The sequence below is a fragment of the Pteropus alecto genome, unplaced genomic scaffold, assembly GCF_000325575.1.
Source record: "Pteropus alecto unplaced genomic scaffold, ASM32557v1 scaffold68, whole genome shotgun sequence".
Classification (NCBI taxonomy): Eukaryota; Metazoa; Chordata; class Mammalia; order Chiroptera; family Pteropodidae; genus Pteropus; species Pteropus alecto.
In genome coordinates, this window is record NW_006441386.1 from 92,194 (window position 1) to 110,585 (window position 18,392).

Genomic DNA, 18,392 nt, shown 5'->3' on the forward strand with positions numbered 1-18,392 from the left:
TGAAAAAAATATTTCATGTGAATGAAAATGAAAAAAGCTGGGATAGTAATACTTATCTTAGTCAAAATAAACTTTATTTTTTTTAATTTTATTGAATTTATTGGGGTGACATTAGTTAATAAAATTATATAGGTTTCAAGTGTACAGTTCAGTAATATATCATATGTATATTGCATTGTGTGTTCACCATCCAAAGTTAAATTTCCTTCTGTCACCACTGGGGGTAAAAATAAACTTTAAAATAAATGCTATCATAAGAAAGAAGGACATTATAAAATGATAAAGGAGTCGATTCAACAAGAGAAGCAAACCTTTATTAGCATTTAGGCACCCAACATCAGAGCACCTAAACATATAAAGCAAATTTGACTGACATAAAGGGAGAGACTGACAGTAATATAATCATAGTAGGGGACTTTAACACCCCATTAACAAGAAAAGACATATCTTCTAGACAGAGAATCAATGAGGAAACAGTGGCCTTTAATGATACACTACAGCAGACGGATTTAATAATATTTTTAGAGCATTTTACCCCAAAGCAGTAGTACATTTTTTTTTCAAATGTACATGTAATATTTTCCAACATAAATCACAGGTTAGGCAGCAAACAAGGCTTAATTAATTTAAGATTGAAATCATATAAAGTATCTTCTGCAACCACAATGGCATAAAACTAGAACTCAATTGCAAGAAAAAATGGAAAAACATGAAACCAAATAGAGGTTAAATAACATGTTATTAAATGATCAATTGGTTAACATAAGATCAAGAAAGAAATTAAAAGATATCTAGAGACAAATTAAAAGGAAAACACAATGATCTAAAATTTATGAGACACAGAGAAAGCAGATGTAAGAGAGAAATTCACAGCAATACAGGCCTACCTCAAAAAAAAGAAAAATCTCAAATAAACAACAAAACATTACACTTAAAGAAACTAGACTAAAAACAGGAAACAAAGACCAAAATGAGAAGGAAGGATGTAAAAAGATCAGAATGAAAATAATTTAAATAGTGTCCAAAAAAATACAAAAGATTTATGAAACCAAGAGCTTGGTCTTTGAAAACATAAAATTAATAAAATTTTAACCAGACTCATCAAGAGACCGAACTAATGGTTGCCAGATGGGAGGGGGCTTGTGGGGCTGAGTAAAAAATGAGAAGGTATCGAGAAGTACAAATTGGTAGCTACAAAACAGTCACAGGTTTATAAAGTACAGCATAGGGAATATAGTCGATAATATTGTAATAACTATGTATATTGCCAGGTGGGTGCTGGACTAATCAAGGAGAATCATTTCATGAATTATATAAATGTCTAACCACTACGCTGTATACCTGAAACTAATATAAAATAATATTGAATGTCAACTGTAATTGAAAAATAAAAATAATAAATAATGCAAAATGATTCTAAAGCTTTGGAAAACAGTCTGTCATTCCTCAACCAATTTGACATAGAGTTATCAAAGTAATTTCATTCCTAATTATATACCCAAGAGAAATGAATACATACATCCACACAAAAACTTGTACATGAATGTTTATTACAACATTTTTCAACTGGACTAAGAGTGAAAACAACTTAAATTATCAACAACTGATGAATGAATAAAAAATGTGGTATATTCATATGATGGAATATTATTTAGCCAGAAAAAAAGTTCTAATACATGATACAGTATAGATGATCTTGAAAACATTATGCTACGAGTAAGAAGGTAGTTACAAAAAAACACATATGTTATGATTTCATTCATATGAAATGTTCAGAACAAGGATATCTGTTCAGAACAGAGACAGAAAGTGGATTAGTGATTGCTTAGGGCTTGGGGAGAGAGGAAAGAGAGAGGGAGTAGGGAGTGATAGCTAAAGGGTATGGGATTTCTTTTGGGATAATGAAATGTTTTAAAATATATACTAGTGATTGTTGCACATATCTGTGAATATATTAAAATTCATTGACTTGTACATTTTAAATGAATAAATTGTGTGGTGTGAGAATTACAACTCAATAAAGCTGTATTTAACAAAAAAAATTCTTAATTTGAAAAAATTGTCCACCAGCCTATATAATACTTTATGAAATATTAAAAACTTTTCTAATAAGTCAGCAAAACAGGATTACTGGTAATTATTCTCCTTGAAGTCACAACCTGCTCAATAAAATAAGAAAAACAAATGCTAAATATAAGTAGTGGATGAAAAAGTACATAAATGTGTCCCTAACTTTTAAATTATTTAAATAAGAAACAAGATAATTGAAAATTATTAAGACTAATTAAAATAAAACTTTCCTGCTCTCATGCAAAAATCAATTTCAGTATATAAAAGATATATTCTTTTATATGTAATATGAAAGATAACTTTAAAGACCTAAAAATAAGCTTAACAAAAAAATGAGCAAACCCTATATAAATTCTAAATAATTTTTCTGAGTAATATAAATGTATGTTCTGAATAAATAGGAAAAAATACAATATCCTCAAGGTAAGTCACAATGTTTGTAAAATTGTTATTTTTCTGGAAATTAACCTATCAAGTCAGTGAAATTACAATCAATATATAAAGAACTTATATAACCCAACGACAAAAAACTCAAACAACCCTATTAAAAAATAGGCAGAAGACCTGAACAGATACTTCTCCAAGAGGAGAGGGAACTCTCATACACTGTTGGTGGAACTACATATTGGTACAGCCACTATGGAAAACAGTTTGGAGCTTTCTCAAAAAAAATAAAAATAGATATATCTTTTGACCCAGCAACCGCACTTCTGGGTATTTATCTAAAGAAAACCAAAATAATAATTTGGAAAGATCTATGCACCACTATGTTCATGGCAGCACAATTTACAATAGCCAAGATATGGAAGCAACCTAAATGCCCATCAACAGACAATTGAGAAGTTATAGTTCATGTATACAATAGAATATTACTCAGCCAATAAAAAAATGAAATCCTACCATTTGCAATGACATGGATGGATCTAGAGGTTATTATGCTGAGTGAAGTAAGTCAGACAGAGAAAGATAAATACCATATGGTTTCAGTTACATGTGGAATCTAAAAAACAAAAAGAACAAACTAATTAAAAATAGACTCACAAATATAGAGGACAATCTGGTGACGGCCAGAGGAGACGGGCGTTGGGGGCCTGGGAGAATGAGGTGAAGGGTTAAAGAAGTACAAATTAGTAGTTGATGATGGTCACGGGGATGGGGAGCATGGCATAAGGAATGCAGTTAGCATTAACATAATGGCTAGGTAGAGAGCCAGAGGAGAGAAGGAGCAAGTAGAGAGATCATTTTATAAACTGTATAAATGTCAAACCAACATACTGTATACTTGAAACTAATAATAAAATAAAATTAAAAATATATACATTCAACAGGATGTGTTAGAAACTTGATAAGATATAAAATGTGTCTGAAAAATACAATATGCAATAGTAGTCAATTTGACAATACTGAGATGAGAAGAGAGACTCGCCTTAATAGATATTAAAACAAACTTCTAAAGCTGTGATAACTAAAACTGAGTAACTCTGGAACAGAATGAGAAAAACACATCCATGAAACAGAAAAGAGAGTCCATAAACAAACCATTTATGGAAATTCAATGCTATAATATAATAAAGTAGCATTTCGATTCCACTAGAGAGTGGATTACTCAAATGATATTTGTATGATTGTCTACCAATAAAAAACTATTATCCAAATGTAAGTTACAAATTTATTAAAATATTAGGGGAAATATAGGAATATACATTTATACCCTTCAGGTAATTACATAAGTCCTCCTTAGGCACTAGAAAAAAATGCAAAGGTTATAAAAGACAAGGGTAGTACATTTGACCACAACAAGGTATAAATTTTTCATTGAACAAAGACTATAAATAAAGCTAAAAGACAGGAAACAAGTTAGGAGAAATATTAATATATTTGTGAAATATATATAAGAGAAAGACAAACTAAAAGGAACATGATAAACAGGTAATCCTCTGAAAAATACAAGAAATAAATTAAAATATATTTTTAAAAAAACTTTCCAGAATTTGGGATATGTACAAACATGCATTTTTTTAAGATTTGAAAATTTTAAAGATGTAAGATTCCCTGCTAACTAATCTATCTGCTAGCTATGCTTAGAAAGTTTAATTTACCTCTGTGAGCCTTCACTGTCCTTGTCAGTTAATCAGAGTTGCTATTTATTCATCATGTTTTAAATAATTGTTTCTTTTCTGAACAAGCTAGGTGGGACTGTTTTCCTGTCACCTTATTCTCTATGGATGACTTTAGAATCCTGGTTACTTTATTTCTACCAGAAAGAAATTCATTTGCTTCTTCCTACAGGCATTATTAAACCCTGTTAAGAATACCTGCTACTCATCACTTTGCACAACTACTTTTAGGCTGTGGTTTGTTCCTGAGAGGAATGAAAGAAAATGAGCAAAAATAAAGCAGATGTACAGAGATAAGTACCATAAATAAGGGGAATGAGGTAGGGAAGAAATAAAAAACTTAAATGGTTGATTAGGTTTCTGGTCACTTCTTACTTTGGGTTTAAGTCCTCATGAGATCTAGTTATGCTTCCTGTTCTTGAATTTAATAAGATATCTTTGAAAATTTCCAGAACATTTTCCTTATATGTAAGCTAATGGAATTTCTATTATTTATAGTTCAATTATCCCCACTGACACATTTGGTATACAGCACCTAGTGACTATCTTGTTTCTATGAAAAAAGAAGTTCATATTCTAATTTACTTATTAAAACTAAATATTCTTAGGTCAAAACCACATTTACATGAGATAAAAATACTTATGTTTCTTAATATATTCCTTTGCCAAAAACTACCAGTGGCAAATAATCAAAACTATATTAGTAGTCTCTTTTTTCCATTTCCTTAGAAACAGAATGAAATGAAATGAAAAGGAGAGCCACAAAACTCAGCAACTAAAAATGTCTTTAATTAATTAAGACATGCATTAGTCAACATTTACCTGCTTATTTATAAAAGTGTGGAAAATTTCCTAATGCAGTAGTAATGTTAGAAAGTACATGACTCCCCAGAAGTAAATAGCCTGAATCTGTTATAAATTAAACTCTATGCATGAAATTTTAAATTATAAATAAAGAAAAATATACTTTTACATTTTTAAGAGTTATTTTAAAAAAGAAAATTTTCCAAATGCTCCAAAAAAATTACAGACTATAATTTTTAAAGGCTGTATTCAAAATCTGTGGTAAATGGCTACTTTTTTAAAAATAGCAAGTGGTCTCCAAAAACATCAACTAAATTCTTAAGATTAAGTTCCCCAAATTACTAGGACACTTAAAACTAAATAGAAATTATGTCGAACTAGAAGTACTTGCCTCTTTTTCTGCTTCTTTAAGTGTCATTTCTTTGTCCTTTACTTGCTGCATAAACTTCTGTTTTAATTCTTCTTCTTCCCTCTGGCATTGATCATAGAACTCCTGTCTTTTGGCTTCATAGATCTCTTGAAAACTAAAAAGAAATTTTTATTACTTATTAAAATGTTAATATAAATAAAAATGCAAGGATATACTGTAAATTAAGTCCCACGTAAGGACATTTACCTATATTCTTTCATGTATAGAAATGGAAATTTCTATATCATGAGATGTAGAAAATGAGGTAGGTGCAACATGGAATATAAAAGTATATAAAGAGTATATGTAAAGAGTAGTAAATTTTTTTAAAAAAGTTATATCGGTGATTTCTTATTTTCACCACTTTTTATTGTATCATACTTCACATCTTTTCACAATAAAATTTAGGAAAACCTCTAATTTATGAGGTTCTCAAAATAATTGAAATAAACCAAGTGTTTTCCAAACTATGACTCATTTAATATAGACAGTTCAATTTTGGTTGTCTTCAAAGTACCATAACTAATAGAACTAGATTATACTACACTATCATACTTTCACAGCACAAATCCTGTTCATATTTAATATAGCTAAATACACCTGCTCTCCAACTGTTTTCACTTGGCTTCCATGATACCATGCTACTGTTTTTACTCTTTCTTCCACTCAATTCTCAATAGTCTTTGCATCTTTCTCAATATCCTTTTCTAGCCTTTGTTAGTCTTTATTAATATTTGTCAATTTCATTCTTAAACTTCTCTTTTGAATATACATATTAGCACATATTTTAGCATCTAAATGATCTCTTGCATTATTACTCCTAATAATGCTCTCCATCTACATTTGAAGATGATTAAAAAACATAAAATTCAGGAAAACCCAAGAAATGAGAAGTAGTTATTCTCATTCCCAAATGATTACATCTCACAATTGTAGAGGTGTCATAAATCATCCACTAGCTTGTTCTAAAAAAGTTTCTACCCACCTAACAGGCTGGTTGTCTGGGCCCACATCAGTAAAGCCAATTTTATGCAGTTTGCAGCACCTATAACGTTCATAGTGCTGAGTGTGAGTTTGTTCTTTCAGGTCTTCCATATTTGTGCAAAGAAGCATATCCCGAAGCTTAACAAAGTCACAGTGACTTTCATTTTCCACTAGGCAGAGAAATAATAAAGCCATGACACATGAATTCCTGGCACTCGGTAAGTTTTACTGAATAAATGCATGCATGAAAAACTTTTTAACATAACAGTTAAGAGATCATTCTGATTAATAGCTATAATTGTTTTAACCATGTAACTATGTTTATGTGGTATATACCAATTATAGACAGAATTTATCTGTAGACCAGAAAATTTGATTTAAATTTATTAACCAAAGAATAAATATGAAACAGTGAAACAACTGTGCTGCATTAGTGAATAGCACAAGTTTTCGTTAATAATTATGTTCATATTTTATAAACTACCCTTGAGGTATTTTACAGAATGCTAACAAAGAATATAATATACTTTCACTAAAATAAATGATTTCAGTAAATTAAATCCTGCTAACATAAAGATCTTGATAATTATACATGCTTAAGTTATCAAATTATATTTATTTATTTTTATTAAATTTATTGAGTGACATTAGTTTTAAAAATTACATAGGTTTCAAGTGTGCAATTCAATAATACACTGTATGCATTCAACAAATATAAGGTGACAGAAGGAAATTTAACTTTGAGTGGTGATCACACAACACAATATAAATCAAATTCTATTTATACAAGATATTAATGAGACTGAATTAGTCAATATTCAAAATAAATCAGTAAATTCACAAGGCTTTCTTCTGTGTTTGTTATATCCAAAAGACTGAGCACAATATATTGTATATTGTGTACAGTATTGTAACTAAATTTAATATTTATTAAAATATATTGTTTTAAAGTATGTTTCAAATATTTAAATTTTCTAATAACTCACTTAAAAACAATATTTGGAAACTAGTACCTAGAGATAGAATCTAATCCCCAATAAGTATTACAAAAATATGAACTAGACAATAAATGACTGATTATTAGAATATTCTAACTCTTCATGATGCTAAGTAACAAATATAAAAGTATAGTTATAATTTATCCAAAGGTGATTTATATTTATTTATTTTAAAAATAGTTTACTATCCTTTTTTTCTAGTGACCAATTTAAAATGTTTTATAAATTAGGTAGTAATTAATTTATGTAACATATTTTAAACAGTAGTATTTAGGCTTCAATGTTGTGCAAAGTTCTTTAGTTCAAAGTACTTCCCAACATTCTGAATGTGATGGTTCAAGTATAGAAAGATAATATGCATGTATAGATTGGGGTAAATGAGGGGGTTCTGTCCAGCCTCTGTGGATTTTTGCCTAAAACACCATCCAGCAAACTCCTATGAACATAAATGATAAAGTAAGTGTTAGCTTAAATAAAACAGAATTTCTTCTCCTTATTAGTAACTGTAAATATATTGTTTAGCAACAGTTACCAATATTGGCTCAAATTAAAATGATATTTTGAGATTATAATAACATACATATACTATACATATGTAGCTTAAATATAGTATACATCATTATAAATATAAGTATAAATATATTTATTTATTTTTTTTATTTGCAGTCCAGAGCAAGCCTGCTTACTATCATACCTTGTAAAACTCCCCAAGGGTACTGGCGACCTCTGACCATCCTTTTCCCAACTTTCACTTCATCCATACTTCCCACTACAGCAAATGGTAATTGTCCCTAGAAAGAAAGAACAATTTAAATATGTTCCCTTAAGCCAACATAACATATTCTGTTACTCTTACTTCTGTTATGGAAATAACAGAGACAAGCATAACATAATAAATTTATTCAAACAAGAGATCTATCCTGCCTCACATTTCATGACCTGGCAGTAAATATGTGCGAATAGATTTCTGCAAGCGTTAGTGTCGGTTTATGCACACAGTAGAAAACTATTGAGTAGAGTCTAAACCAAGATATTATGCTGTGGGAAATACAAAAAAAATATTTTTAGTAGACATATTATTTTTCTTACATTATCTTTACCCCGAAACACAAAGATAATGTCTAGAAAATAATATACAAATTACTTTAACTTCAGTATAAAGTTAAAAGACAAATATTGAAATAACTATAATAGTTAATGTGTATACAATATAAAATATTTTCATAAATAGTGCTATATACACATATTCATATATATATGAATTCTAAATATAATTAAAGGGTCATTTTAGATGGTGAGAGTCAAAGGAAGTCTGAAAAATGAGGTCAAATGGGAGATTTGAGAAAAAGATAAGCAAAGTAAGAAGGGTAATTATAGGTAAAGATAAGGTTTTGAACAGAATGCAGAGGCAAAATATGTAAGATTTTAATGATCTGTCAGAAGTTATATAGATTGTCTGAATAGAAGAGTTGATATACAGACAATGTCTAAGATAAAAATTATTAAACATTATGTTAAATATTGAAATAACAGTAGTATATTAATTAGTTTTGTTGAAAAATTACTCCCCTGAGTTCCTTGAGGTACAATTAGATAAGAGGGGCCAAAAGATTTAAAATAAGATATAAAGAAAATATAATGCAGAAGAATAAATAAAATTTTATATTACTCAGCTTTTTGATTCAGAAATCTTGTTTTGATATCTTAAAATAATTGGAGTATAAAAAACAAGAAAAGGAAATTTTTAAAAATGAAATTAATATTTACTTGTTATATTCTAGACACCATGTGTCAGGCACTTCACAAATATTCTCTCATTTATACCTCACAAGAAGCCTCAATAGAGGTATCAGTAACCCCATAGTGTAGATAAGTTAACAATCTGAGGGAGAATAGAAATTGTACAGGATCCAATGGCTTTTATGTAGAGGACCTAGGATGGAAATCTAAATCTATTAACTAAAAATTTTATCTTTCAAAATATAATCTGGATCTTAGATGTTTATTAGCATAAAGAAATTTACAAAAATAAAGAACTGAGTCATTCAGTATTTCCCTGATACCAAAACAAAAGACAGTACAGCATTTTTCACTCAGTACCCATCTACATATCCCTGAGACTAAATTGTTGGGAGATGTATTGGGGAGACAAGGTCCCTTCTATCACTCAAGCCCCATTTGTGAAACAGAGGCTCTACCTTGGGTACAGCACATGAAGACTGGGGCCTTGATCATCCTTGCCCCAGCTTGTGAGGCAGTAGCTCCATGCCTTGTGGGGCAAGCAAAAGAACCTCAGGCTGATGTCTCTCTTCACTGAACACTCAATTATTAGAATGTGCTGACACTCAGGGAAAAACTTGCCAATGTCCCTACCAAGAGATTTTTCTTGGAAGGAGAAACAAGAAATAAAACAGAGAGCATCTAATCTCTTCCCAAAAGAGCTGACTTAATTTGCAATAACGAATGGAGAAAGAAGTCTAAGGGTACTCTGAAAAAATAGTGGAGAAGACCTTTTGGGCATGTAAAGAACTTTGAAGTTATCATCCCTGTTCAAACACCAATTTTAAAAAAAAGCTGAACAAACTGAAATAAACTCAAAATCAATAGCAGAAGGAAAAATCTAAAAACCCACATATAGGTGGAAATTAAATAACACAAACAACTAATGAGTGAAAAGAGATTGCAAAAGAAATTAGAAAATGTCTTCAGACATATTTTCAAGAAAATACAACATACCAAAACCTATGCTATACAGTCAAAGAACTGCTAATAAGAAAGTTTATAACCGTTAAAACATTTTTAATAAGAAATATCTTATTAATAACCTAATTTAACACCACAAGGAACTGGGAAAACAAACAAAACCCAAAGCTAGCAGAAGGAAGAAAATAATAAACATTAGAGCAGAGAGATATAAAATACTGATTAGAAAAACAACAGAAATAATCAAAAGGGACTGGGCAAAATGGCATAAATGATAGAAGCTTTGTTCGTCTCTCTTGCAACCACATCAAAACTGTGATGCAAACATGGTGCAAACAGCAAACAGAGTTTCCAGGGGTCTAGATGAACAAAAGCCCTACAACTAGGGAGAGAAATAAGAAATCACCATGCAATGGTAGGAGGTAGGAGGAGGCGAAGATGCGAGGCTACCCAGTCTGGAGTGGCTGAGTAGTACAGAAGCTACAGCAGCTGCAGCCTGTAGGTGTAGCCATTCCCCTGAAAGGAATTGTGTCCACAACCAAACTTTCATGGTGACAGACTTGCTGGCTCTGAGCACCAGCACCAGGTGGGCTGCCCGGAGGGCACCAGATAGTTGCAGAGGGACACTTGAGTTGTCAGAGCAAGGACTGGAAGTGTTCTCCCAGGTGGAAGTGCTGGTGGTATCCATTGTTTCCCTGTTGAGACTTTACCCCTCCCAGTGTGCAAACTCAGTACTGCCATAGCTGAGACTTCATTGAACTGGACAATAGAGGTTGCTCTCCCCAGAGGATTCCCTGAAACTGCCTCCCCAAACTCCCAGATTTACCCAAGCCACATTCAGTCGTATCCTCAGTGAGTCCTGTGCCACTTGCTGAGCAGCTCCCAGACTCACACTGGTGGCAGCTGAAATCAGTTTCTGGCGTGGCTTTTTAAGGAAATTATATGCTGAGCATCTGTGGGTTGCTTGCTGAATTTTAATAGGCGGCCCCAAATGGGCACAGACTGGGTATAAATTTTGCCTGTAGCTGAATCCTTCTCAGGATTGTGTCTCTGGACACCTACTACGCAAAGCCACACTAATAAGACTGGGAGACTTAGGAGCTTTGATTAGTATGTAGAAACAGACACAGAAAGGCAGCCCAAATGGGAAGACAGAAAAGCAGAAACCATATGAAAGAACAAAAAAGAGATCCAGGAAAAATGGAGTCAAGCAATCTCACAGATGCAGAGTTCAAAACACTGGTTATAAAGATGTTCAATGAACTTAGGGGAAGTGTAGATGAATTCAGCGAGAACTTTAACAACGAGATAAAAAACATAAAAATGGAAATAGAGAGTGATGTCAAAAGCATAGCAGAGTGAGATATGTTCCAGATCTCTCCCCTTGAAATAACAATAAGCTGAACATCTAAAACTCAACAAATAACACCCAACCTGCACACAAGCTTGTTTGAGTGAAGGATCTGTGAACAAGAGCTACCACCGGTCAGAAACACGGGTGTCAGGCTGCAGGCCAGGAGAAACAAGAAGCTGCCTCTTGCAGCAGAGTTCCCTACAGGAAGAAGCATAGGGAAGAAGGTGCAGCAGGTTCGCTGAAAAACCCTACCTGAGAGAGCTGTGAGCTCCATGCAGCAGCATTGCCCAGGGATCAATACAGAAAGCATAGAAGTGGGGCTGGCAGAGAAGCAAGAGATGATTATTACCACCCACGGTTGCAAAACACAAGGCTGAACCAGAGCCCCCTTCCTCCAACCCGGAAGGCACCTGCTCCCATATCCTCCAAGACCAAACACCACAGAGCCCCAAGGGAATCTGAGCAAATGCTACCAAAATTGTCATTAAAACGACAGGGACAGAGACTAAGAGAAGTGAGCATGACTGAATATTGAGTACTAAAATAACTCCCTTTATGTTTATGACCCAGAATGGGCAAATGAGATTTTGCTATACTTGTTTCATGTATCTCTACATGTTACAGAATGCACCTATAAACTATATAGATATTTTCTTATATAACCACAATGCTATTGTATTATTGAATAATCTGTAAATGTCTGATAGAATTCTCCATCTGGTTCTGGGTCTTTTGATCAATGATTTAATCTTCTTCCTCATTCTATTTTTTCATGATCTCATCTTGGTAAGTTACATATTTCTAGGAATTGATTCTTTTTTTTTTTTTTTTGCAGATTATCCACTTTGTTGGTGACATTTTCTTGGATCTGTATTATAATCCATGTAATTTTTGTGACATTAGTTATAATATCTCTCTTTTAATTACAGATTTTATTTGAGTCTTCATTCTTTTTTTGATAGTTAATCTAGCTAAGAGCCAGTCGATTTTGTTGATCTTTAAAAAAAACCTATTATTTTTGTTGATTCTCCCCAGTTTTATTGAAATATAACAATTAGTTGCTCATATTTACATTGTACAATTCAATGAGATTTTTTCCAATTATATTGGCATACAATAATATATTAGTTTCAGTTGTATAGCATAGTGATTACAGATCTTTATAACTCACAAAGTGGTCACTCCACCAAATCTAGTACCCCTCTTCCCTCTTACATATCTTTTATGACATCATTGACTATTTTTCTTAGGCTGCACTTTATCTCTCCATGACTATTTTGTATATATCCGTTAGTACTTCTTAATCCCTTTGCCCTTTTCACTGTCTCCCCAATCCCCTCCTATCTAGTAGCCTTCAAAAAATTCTTTGTATCTATGAGTTCGTTTCCATTTTTGTTGTCATTGTTATTTATTTTGTTCTTTAGATTCCACATGTATGTGAATCATGCATATTTCTCTTTCTCTATCTGACTTATTTCATTCAGCGCAATACTTTCTAGGTCCATCAAGGCAATATTTTTTCCATTCCCTTTATTTTAGTCTGTGTGTGTCTTTTATTTATTTATTTATTTGAGCTTTTTTATTTTTTATTTATCTATTTTTTTTTATTATGGCATTGATTAACGAAACCCAGTAAGTTTCAGGTGTACAACTCATCAGTAAATCGCATATTTTGTATTGTGTGTTAACTGCCCACAATGAGATTCCTTTCTGTCACTACATATTTGACCCCTTTTGCCCTAACTAACACCCTCCTAACCTCCATACTCTGGTAACCAATAGTCTATAGTCCACGTCCATGAGTTTCTTTTGTTTGTCCTGTTTGTTGCTTTTAGACTTACATCCACATATAAGTGATACCATGTGATTTTTAACTTTTTCTGTCTGGCTTATTTGGCTTAGCATGATTATCTCAAGGACCATCCATGTTGTCGCAAATGGCAGTATTTCATCTCTTCTTATGGCTAAGTCATATTCCATTGTATATATGTACCACACCTTCTTTGTCCAATCATCTATCATAGGACATTTCAGTTGCTTTCATGTCCTGGCCACTGTGAATAATGCCGCTATGAACATAGGTCTGCAAATATCCTTTCGGATATGGGTTTTCAAGTGTTTGGGGTAAATTCCCAGTAGAGGGATTGCTGGATCATATGGTAGATCAATATTTAGTTTTTTGAGGAAACTACATACTGTTTTTTATAGTGGCTATACCAATTTGAAGTCCCACCAGCAGTGTATGAGGGTTCCTTTTCCTCCGCATCCTCTCCAACATTTGTTATTACTTGTCCTGTTGATAACAGCTATTCTAACAGATGTGAGTTGATATCTCATTGTGGTGTTGGTTTGCATTTCTCTAACAGTTGGTGATATTAAGCATCTTTTCATATGTTTGTTGGCCCTTCGTATGTCTTTTTGGGAGAGGTGTCTGTTCAGGTCCTCTGCCTATTTTTTAATTGGATTGATTGTTTTTTGTTGTTATTGAGTTGTATGGGTTCTTTGTATATTTTGGATATTAGGCCCTTATCAGAGACATTGCTTGCAGACATATTTTCCCATTTGAATGGTTGTCTCTTTACCTCGTTGATGGTTTCTTTTGCTGTGCAAAAGTATTTTAGTTATATGTAGTCCCATTCATTTATTTTTGCTTTTACTTCCCTTGCCTTTGAGGTCAAATTCAAAAAGTCCTCTTTAAGTTAAAAGTCCATGAGTTTAGTTCCTAGTTTTCTTCCATACATTTACTGTTTTAGATCCTTAATCTATTTAGAGTTAATTTTAGTGTTTGGTCATAGACAACCATCTAGTTTCATTCTTTTGCAGATGGCTTTCCGGTTTTCCCAGCACCATTTATTGAAGAGGCTTTCCTTTCTCCATTGTATGTTTTTGGCTCTTTTGTGAAAATCATTTCAATATAAACATGGATTTACTTCTGTACTCTCGATTCTGTTCCACTGGTCCGTGTGTCTGTTTTTCTGTCAATACCATACTGTTTTGATTACTGTTGATTTGTAGTATAATTTAAAGTTGGGCGGAGTGATGCCTCCAGCCTCATTCTTTTTTCTCAGGATGGCTTTGGCAATTCGGGGTCTTTGGTGCTTCCATACAAATCTGATGATTTTTTGTTCTATTTCTTTAAAAACTGCCAATGGGATTTTGATGGGGATTGCATTAAATCTGTATAATGCTTTAGGTAATATGGTCATTTTAACTATATCGATTCTTCCAATCCAAGAACATGGACTATCTTTCCATTTCTTTGTATCTTCTTTGATTCCTTTTAATAGGGCCTTATCGTTTTCATTATATAGGTCCTTCACATGTTTCATTAGATTTATTCCCAGGTATTTTATTCTATTGTTGCACTTGCAAAAGGAATTATTTTTTCCACTTTTTTTTTTGACACTTCATTAATAGAATATAGGAACGCTATGGATTTTTGATATCCAGAGACTTTATTGTATTTGCTTATTGTTTCAAGTAGTGTTCTTGTGGAGTCTTTAGGGTTTTCTATATAGAGATTCATGTCATCCACAAATAGAGACTGTTTGACCTCGACCTCTTCTTCTCCTATTTGGATGCATTTTATATCTTTCTCTTGCCAGATATCACTTGCTAGGACTTCCAATGTTATACTGAATAACAGCTTCCAAGCATCATGTTCAGAAAATATGGTTGGCATGATTTCAACCCTCTCATATTTGTTGAGACTATCTGTGTGTCCCAGTATGTGGTCAGTCCTTGAGAATGTTTTGTGTGCACTAAAGAAGAATGTATATGCAGCTGTTTGGGGATAAAAGACTCTGTAAATGTTGATTATGTCCAGTTTGTCCTAAGTGTTATTTAAGAATGTTATTTCTTTATTGGTTTTCTGTTTGGATGATCTGTCCATATCTGACAGTGGGGTATTTTGGCCCCCTACTAAGATAGTGTTTTGGTCTATTTCTCCCTTTAGTTCTGATAGTAACTACTTTATATATTTTGGGGCTCCCTGATTAGGAGCATGGATATTAATAAGTGTTATGTCTTCTTGGTATATGATTCCTTTTATCATTATGAACTCTATTTCATCTAATATTAGTACCACTACTCTCACTTTCCTCTGGATTCATTTGCTCGAAATATCATTTTCTACCCTTTCACTTTGAGTCTGTATTTGTCTTTGAAACTGAGATGTGTCTCCTGGAGGCAGCATATGGTTGTTGGTTTTTGTTTTGTTTTGTTTTGTTTTGGGTTTTTTTTTTTTGATCCATTCTGCATCTCTGTGCCTTTTATTGGTAAGTTCAGTCTACTTACATTTAGGGTGAGTATTGAAATAAGAGGTTTTCCTATTGGCATTTTATCTTTTGCTTTCTGGTAGCTTGGTGTTTCCATTGTTTCTTCGTCCTTGTGTTTCTGTTTTTTATTTTATTTTATTGTTTTTTGGTGGGCTTTGTGGATTTTCAGTCTGATACTTCTTTTTTTATGTTATATACTTCAGCTCTGAATCTTTGGCATATGGTTACCCTTATGAATATGTAGAAAACATATATAGTAGTCCCTTTTCTTCTGTTTGTGCCTTATCTACCTCTGCAAATTTGGATCTTTGAATCCTCCCCTTTCTGCTGTTGCTGTCCCAGTTTGTCTCTATGTATGCCGAACATTCATTACTATCTTGCAATAGCAAATTTCTTCTTATTGTTTAAGCTTATAACCCCCAGTTCTTAATAAGTGTTGCACTCTCCTGCTTCTAACTGCCTGTTGGTCACTTTACTCATAGTTATGTATTTTTTTGTCATTTTGTTTTAGGTGAGCTGTCCCCTTTCAGCATTTCCTGTAATTCAGGCTTCACAGTGGAGAATTCCTTCAGTTTTTGTATGTCTGGAAAGGTCTTTATTTCTCCTTGATATCTAAAGGAGAGCTAAATGGATACATTATTTTTGGCTGCTGCTTCCTTTCACTCAATAATTTGAATATTTGATTCCACTTTTTTCTGGTTTGTAATATCTGACAATAATCTAATGGATTTTCCTTTATAAGTTACCATCTTCTTTTCTCTGGCTACCCTGGGAATTCTTTCATTGTTATTGATATTTGATAATTTTAATATATGTGTCTTAAAGAAGTACTTTTTGGGTTGAGATAATTTGGTGTTCTGTTGACTTTTTGAGATCAAAGCTCCAGCTCATTTCTTAGATTTGGGAAATTCCCTACTATTTGTCTGAAAATGCTTTCTAATCTCTGCTCCTTTTCTTCCCCTTTGAGAATGCCCATTACTCTTATGTTTCCTTTCATGATGATATCAGCTAGTTTTTGTATTTCTCTTTCATTGTTTTTCATTCTTCAGTTTCTCTCTTCTACCTTCTGATAAATTCTTGATATGATTCATTTCAGATCTCCTTGAGTTTTTTCAGAAGTGCCATCCTGAATTCTCTGTAATTTATATTGCATATTACTATGTCTTTAAGCTTATTTTCTGGAGATTTTTCTTTCTTTCTGAGCTGCCTTGTCACCTTGGTTGTTCATGATGTTTAATGGACTATTTTTCCACCTGGGCATTAATGGAAGTATATCCTGCTCCCCTTTCCAACCCCCCCAAAAAAGAATTATTATGTAAAAGTCTCTCTGTAGGCTTTTGCTAAGAAGGTGTTTTTCTTTTGGTTTCTAGTAGATGAAGTATAAGCCTCTTGGATCCCTGCTTTATATAAAAGCCTTAATAATGTTGTTGTTTTTTTCTTTTTTTGTGTGTTTTTGAAAACTTTCATAATAAAACATTTACTGGCAAACCTCCAAAAAAACATTCACAGAAGAATTAACACCAATGTCTACAATCCTCCTGAATTTTTTACAAGTATATTGAAAAGTAAGAAAATTGATTCCATGAATCAAGCATTAACTTAATGCCAGAGCCAGACAAAGTCACAGGGAAAGGAAAATTATAGACCAAAATCTCTGATAAATATTGATGCAAAAAAATGTAAACAAAATATAAGAAAACCAAATTCAACAGCATATTAAAGGATTATACACAATGACCATGTAGTTTTATGCTCCAAATGCAAGAATGATTCATTATATGAAAATCAATTAATGTAATACACCACATTGACAAAATGAAAAACAGAAGGCACATGATGCATCTCGCTTGAGGCATAAAGCTCTTGACAAAATTCAACACTCTCATGATAAAAACACTAAACAAACTAGGATTAGAAGGAAACTATTTCAACATAACAAAGTTCATTTATGAAAAATTTACAACTAACATCATATTCAACAGTGGAAAGCTGAAATCTTTCATCTAATATCAAAAATGAAACAAGGATACTTCCTATCATACTTCGTATTCAACATTCAACATAGTATTGGAACTCTTAGCCAGAGTAATTAAGCAAAAGAAAGAAAGAAAGAGGAAAGAAATAAAAAGGAGAAAGAAAGAAGAAAGAAAGAAAGAAAGAAAGAAAGAAAGAAAGAAAGAAAGAAAGAAAGAAAGAAAGAAAGAAAGAACGAAAGAAAGAAAGAAAGAAAGGAAGAGAGAGAGAGCGGGGGAGAAAGAAAGAAAGAAAGAAAAAAAGAAAGAAAGAAAGAAAGAAAAGAGAGGAAAAGAGCCGATGGGGTGAGGAGAGGAGGGAGAGAGGGAGGAAAGAAGGGAAGGAGGGAGGGAGGGAGGGAGGGAGGGAGGAAGGAAAGAAGGAAGGAAGGAAGAAAAAGAAGAAGAGAAAGAAAGAAGAAAAGTCACCCAAATAAAAAAAGAAATAAGTAAAACTCTCTGTTGAGAGAGGACATGGTCTTTTACATATATATTTTTTTATTTGAGATATAATTGACATATAACATTGTACTAGTTTCTCATGTACAACATAATAATTTGACATTTGTTTATATTGTGGAATGATCACCACAATAAATCTAGTTAATATCCATCACTACACACTGTTAACATTTTTCTTGTGAAGATTTACTCTATTGGCAAC

The 18,392-nt window shown here is 32.5% G+C and overlaps 1 protein-coding gene across 1 annotated transcript in view; it reads right to left on the reverse strand.

Annotated features, from left to right (window-relative positions):
* Window positions 1-18,392, reverse strand: part of SEPT14 (septin 14) — a 117,450-nt gene that overhangs the window by 25,664 nt on the left and 73,394 nt on the right. The window contains exons 7-9 of the mRNA XM_006918497.1: window positions 8,077-8,173; window positions 6,386-6,554; window positions 5,383-5,515 (exon numbers count right to left, since the gene is read on the reverse strand). Of these exons, the coding sequence (XP_006918559.1) occupies window positions 5,383-5,515; window positions 6,386-6,554; window positions 8,077-8,173 (399 nt within the window). The remainder of the gene's footprint in view (window positions 1-5,382; window positions 5,516-6,385; window positions 6,555-8,076; window positions 8,174-18,392) is intronic.